General features: G+C 41.7%; 1 protein-coding gene across 1 annotated transcript in view; it reads left to right on the top strand.

Annotated features, from left to right (window-relative positions):
* Positions 1-756: 756 nt before the first annotated feature.
* Positions 757-6,000, top strand: part of LOC141530406 (uncharacterized) — a 177,253-nt gene continuing 172,009 nt past the window's right edge. Inside the window, exons 1-2 of the mRNA XM_074247485.1 lie at positions 757-2,027; positions 2,082-4,195. Coding sequence (XP_074103586.1) covers positions 944-2,027; positions 2,082-4,195 — 3,198 coding nt within the window. The 5' untranslated portion in view covers positions 757-943. The remainder of the gene's footprint in view (positions 2,028-2,081; positions 4,196-6,000) is intronic.

The following is a 6,000-nucleotide window of genomic DNA, read 5'->3' as shown; positions in this document are numbered from 1 at the left end:
GGCGAGTAACTTCAATTACTAGTCCGAGCTCAAAGGAAAGTTAATTGACAATAATTTATAATATAATATAATATATATATATATATATATATATATATATATATATATATATATATATATATATATATATATATATATATATATATCTGTATGTCAATTTATTAATCACATCAAAGGATCGTTTATTTATAGAACATTAGAACTCATGAAGAGTCACTGGGATCAAAATGTTTATTTAAAGGAAATATTTGCTTGATAAATAGAATCAACAGCGATGTTCTTTGCTGACTCGTTTATATTGATACGATAGTTATCGAAAAATGAATTTATAAATGAATATTATACTTTGAAAGTTCTGTTTAACAAATAGTAACAAAAAAATTGAAAGAAATAAGAAAAAAAGTAAACAGAGAGGAAAATTCCAGTCGAGTGTAAATTCAAAATCAACTTTATGCTGTTTACAAAAGCATGAAACTTATCACGACAAAAAGCATTCTTCATAAATCTATTTGTGCGTTGAAAAAGAAGACGAGTAAGGAGAGAGGAGCAAAGAGAATAAAAATATCGGTAAAAAAGTTCAACAAGATCTACCACTCTCCATCTATCTTTAGAATTGAATTATTCTCTTTGCCCGGTGTACGTTTGAAAACCAGATATTATATTCTTTGAAGCATTACTACCTTGACTCGGGAGAATCGATGAAAAAATTATCGAGTTGAAGCAGTTCCAAAAAAAGCTGAAGATTCTCAACAATTCCTCAACTGCACTTCATAAATTACATCCATTGACTAAAAACATTTCTCACACAACATTGAGTCGATTAGTCTTGGCTTCGTTCATGTTGTTACGATAAGTCAATTCAAGTGGCTTGCAAGCCGGCACAGTGTGTGGATTAGGGCGAATCCTCGGCTACATCGGCGGAAGACCGTCGGTGGGGGCCGCAATGTCACAGTCAGGTTCCGGGGACCACCACAATGGCACTGTCCAGACCGAAAACGGCGACACACAGCACCATCAGTCTAATGGTCCAAGCCAAAACGGGATCAAAGCTGAGTCCAAAGCTGACCTATCAAACGGCTTCGAGAATCGGACTGTCGACTATGAACGCAGTGTCCCCAACGTTGTATCGGTGCAGCAGGTGCCATCAATGGCTCCAGATTACCCATCAGTATCCCAACCAGGTGTCTACCCAATTCCCGGACGGCTGGCTCAACCACTTCCAGAGGATCGACAGCAGCAGCAGTATCAAGACAAGTCCGGATTGGAACACCACGTATCGCAAACGGCAACTCAGACCCTGCCGGTGCAAATCCAGCCACACTTTGTTCCGGATTTTGTACCTGATCAGAGTCAGAGCCAGTACCCGCAAGCTCGTGGTCAATTTGAGGTCAGATCGCAGATGTACAACCAGCAGGGTCAATACGGAGATCGCGTGGGATACGTGACAAGAGACGTCACGTACAGGGATTCATCGCTTTACGCTCATGCTCAAGGCACCGGTAATCCGGTGTTTACCGGAGCCAACGCTGGGTATGTAACAGTCCAGCATGCTTCTCAATTGCAACACGCATCCCAGTCGGCGAGTCCCCAACCGGGTTTTTATCCAGGTGTGATAATGACCGCCCAGCCTTCTGTGTCCCAGAGTTATGGCCAATTTGCTGGACAATCACAGTATACCTACGGTCAATATCCACAAACTTTGATTAATCCGATACCATACAATCCACATGCCTCTATGTACACGGCTCAGCAGTTCAATCAACAAACTTCCCCTAATCCGCAGAGATACTCTCAGGAGGTATCCCAATATCAAGGTCAGCCCATCATCCAGCCGATTGCACAAAACGTTATTGCATCGGTTGACAGATCTGTTAACAGCAATACAACACGTGGTCCCAAGCCGATGGTGCCGCCTCGGATCAACTCAAAGATCTCGAGCGACTCTGGAAATCGAAAATCAATCACCGAGATTCCGGTGGCAAAACCAGTCTCTACTACTGCTACTGTTAATTCTAATGCAAATGCTGGTGCTGTTTCTGTTGCTGCTATTAACGCCAGTACTGTTACTGGTATTGGTGCAGCTAATGCTGGTGTTAATCAAACTGCACCTCCTGTTTCACAAGAATCAGCAACTCCCATTCCCGTATCGGACAGTCGATCTTTTCCAGCGCCGGTTAATCAAACTCCCCGAACACGCCAGGACGGTTTGTACATCGATTCGAACGCAGATCAGTCAACGAGGGACACGATCGTCGACACGATACCCAACGACTGCATATATGTTTCCCGGAACGAGCATCGCAAATCTGTGTCCGACGTGACTACTACTAGTTTTCCTCGTAGAAACGACACTATTACTTTCACCTTCCCAGGAGATAGCGGAGACACGTCTCTGTTGACCGCGAGGAAACCTCCATCTGGATTGAGCGACAAAAAATGGGCTGCCGATAATATGAGCCAGATTTTCCAGACCGACAACAAACGTGACCCAGTTCTTAGAGTAGCAACGGTTCCCTACGACAGACAGGAAAATCGAAAAAGCGTGATGTCCGACATAACCAATAGGAAACCTGAATGGGGAAATGTCAGCCCTAACCAACGCCCGAATCCAGTTATCGCCCAAGAAAATCGGCGATCAGATTACTTCGAGGAGCATCGGCGATCTCCTATGCCTGTAATTGATCAGAAGCGCATGGATGACTTGAGACGATCCCCTATGCCTTTCATATCAGTCCGCGACAGCTCCTGTGAGAGAGTCGCTCAGAACAGCCCTTCGTATCCGATCCCAGCCAATCAGAACTTCGAGAAAACTAGGCAGGAACTTGTTATCTGGGCTGAGCAGCGACAGCGTCACGAAGTCGAGCGAACTATGCATCCAAATCCGATCTTCGCGACTAGTCCTCGCTCCCGAAATCCCTCGGAAGAGCGTAGGGTGAAGATTCCACTGGATGAGCAGCGAAACAAAGACATCAGGGTTCCTCAAGTAGCGTTCCAGCCGATTTCCAACATCAGTCAGAACACAATTATGGAACAGCGACGGCATCTGAGGCATGTCAGCGCGGATCTTACCAAACACATGGAGCTTTCCAGGAAGGATTTCGAGGATCAACCGATCTCTGGATCTGTTGCGAATCTGGGCCCTGGTGTGAGTACCAGCTCATCTCAGCGTGCCAGCCCGAGTTTGTGTCACCAGTTCCCAGCAATGAGCGAAGCCAAGCTAGACACTAAGACGCTGCTAACTGTTGTTACGGATTTCCCCAGTGATAATCCAATGAAGCCGCTTGAACAAACCGACCACATAATCCACAGCCACAAGAAAAGCCACAATATATCAGCGTGCTTGTTAACGCACAGCAAGAGCCAGGTTGAAAATTTGCAGTCGGGTTCGGGGTTGGGAGATATTCCGGATAAGACGGAGTGCAACCATTCTCAACAACAGCAGCAGCAGCAGCAGCATCAACAGCAAAGTTTGGATATGATTGCAGAGAAGCTCAACCAGTTTGAGAGGCAACAAAGTGACCTCCAGGCGCGGCTCCAGTGTTTGCAAAACCAGAACCACCTTTTGGACCAGGTTGCTCATCATCAGTATCAGCATCAGCAGAGCGATCTGCAGTCACGGCTTCAATGTCTGCAGGATAGACAGGCCACTGAGAAATCTCTGAGGCAAGCGATCGAGCTCCAGCAAAAGAACGCCTTCAATGATATGCACCACATGCAGATGAAGGCCCTCGCTGACCAGGTTATTGACCAGCAGCAGCAACAGCACCAGTCTGGGGAGCCACTGAGCAAGCAAATAATGGATCAGCATCTACTGAATCGTAATTCGGCGTATCTGTCGGCGGGATTCACCAATCAAATGTGTCAATCACTGACGTCCGAGAGATTATCACCGCGCATTCAAGTCGAGACTGAGTTGGAGCGCTCGCAAATTGCATTGCCGACTAACTCCCAGTTTGAGAGAAACGACGGGACACGTGGCTCACACCAGTATCGATTGATGTGCCAGTCGGCTGACGCGCCAGATAACATTGTTGCTAGCTGTCCCTCTTCTGCTTCGTCTTGTTCATCCTCGAATACTATTAATGTGACCTCTGGGGCTTCTGCCACCGGGGTCACTTTTTCTGGAACTCTCAAGAAAGTTCCGCCTGAGAAACCGCCGAGGACCTCGCTTATTGTTCAGTCACCCGAAACAGAGGTAAAGCTAATAATAATATTTTATATAAGGTGCAAATATCCGATGATAAAAGTGTCCATAGATGGAAATATCAAAATAAATTCAATTTAATTTACATAAGTAAGAGAATAAGAAAAATTTTGTCTCTGATATACTTATATTTTTATGATAAAATTAATTTTTTTAGTTAAATATTTTTCGGTGACTGCATTTTGCTAATATTAATAATTATTGTTTTTTAATAAAAAAAAAAAAAATTCATGTACTTATTCCTCATTGAGGTTTCCACATCGGATATTTTCACGGTGACCACATAATAGAAAATAACATAATACAAAACAATATAATCGCATGGTATTATTCATTTAGATACACACATCTTTGTACATATAGAATTAATGCCCTCACACATCTCCGACACCAAGAACAGTGAGGTTTTATCCTAGCGAGTCTTTCGAGACCGAAAATCGGGATGCTGAATAAACACCAGCTTATATTGTTCCTTTGTAAGCTTTCGGTACAGTAGTGGTATTATCTGAAACAGTGAAACCTCAACCCGGAGTATATTTATGGTTGCCGTTGGTAAAATGAAACGGTAAAATGTAATTTATAAAATATATATTAACTATAGGAGGAAGTATAGAAAGTAGTAATAAGATTTAAAATGAAAAAATTTACCGGTGTGAAAATATATATCCGCGAATTTCGTTGCGAATGTCAAGTTATTATTTAAACGTCTCGACAGGGTAAATAGTTTTACATTCTCGTCTTTTGCTCTAGCGCGAGCTTTACCCTTTATACTTTATACTCAATGTACATCCACTCTGTATGCGGCTTGATATATAGGTGAACTAAATTGTTGAGTGTAAAAAAAAAAACTGAAAAATGGTCGCGTGTTTAAAAGAGTATTAGAGGTAACACAGCTAGAAGTCACGGTATTTTAAAAAAATAATCCGTCTGTCCGTTCAAAATTTAGCAACAATTTTTTTAGTTTTGTAATTAAGAACTACTTTTATTATTTCTATTAAAGAGGTTAAATTCCTTCTCCTTTTCGTCATTCGGTCATATGAAACAAATACATTATTTCAGTCACAATTTAATGCGTACATATATATTAGCTCGCATAGTGGGTATGAGTTTGTCGACGGCTGTACGGGATAATAGCCGTTTAAATTTCAGCCGACGTTGCTCGGGTTGGAAACGTTGGGCGGCATCGTATATATAGTAACTTTATACGCAGACGACAGGTCTGCGGACGTTATCAAGGGACAAAAGTATTGCGCGAATGCGTCCTGCTCCATGAATTAAATATGAGCAAGTACTGGTCGCTTTATAAGCGCAGGCAAAGACCGACCCGTATCTCTACACGTGGTACTTTTAATGCATCTGCTATCATTCCCTAAAATTCACGGAATCACGGCTTTAATAAATAGCTGGTTTAATTTTTAATTAATTCTGTGAATTGTTACCATCATTACTTATATTTGGACTATTTTACAAAAAAAAACCTCGACAGAAAAAAACAATTAAAATCTCTCAAAACTTGTTGCATTATTCTCGATAAAATCGAATCAAATTCTAGTTCTTTCTCAAAGTTGAATCAATCGAAATTATCTCAATCATCTGCATCAACAATCCACAAATCGAAAGCTTTCACTTAATCCATTACGTTTCAATTAAAGAAATTGTATTGTCAAAGCATCAATGAAAAAAAAATTTTTTTCTTGAATCGCGGATCGCCCTTTTGGCAAAAAGAAAATTTTTTATGCCTTAATAAAAAAAGAAAATTTATTCTCTCTTTTGGCATTTGTCACCCGATGTCTTTT

The sequence above is a fragment of the Cotesia typhae genome, unplaced genomic scaffold (genome assembly GCF_013202065.1).
Source record: "Cotesia typhae breed Kobodo isofemale line unplaced genomic scaffold, CoteBio_Ctyphae contig_5, whole genome shotgun sequence".
Classification (NCBI taxonomy): domain Eukaryota; kingdom Metazoa; phylum Arthropoda; class Insecta; order Hymenoptera; family Braconidae; genus Cotesia; species Cotesia typhae.
This window is presented reverse-complemented; position numbering and strand designations above follow the sequence as displayed.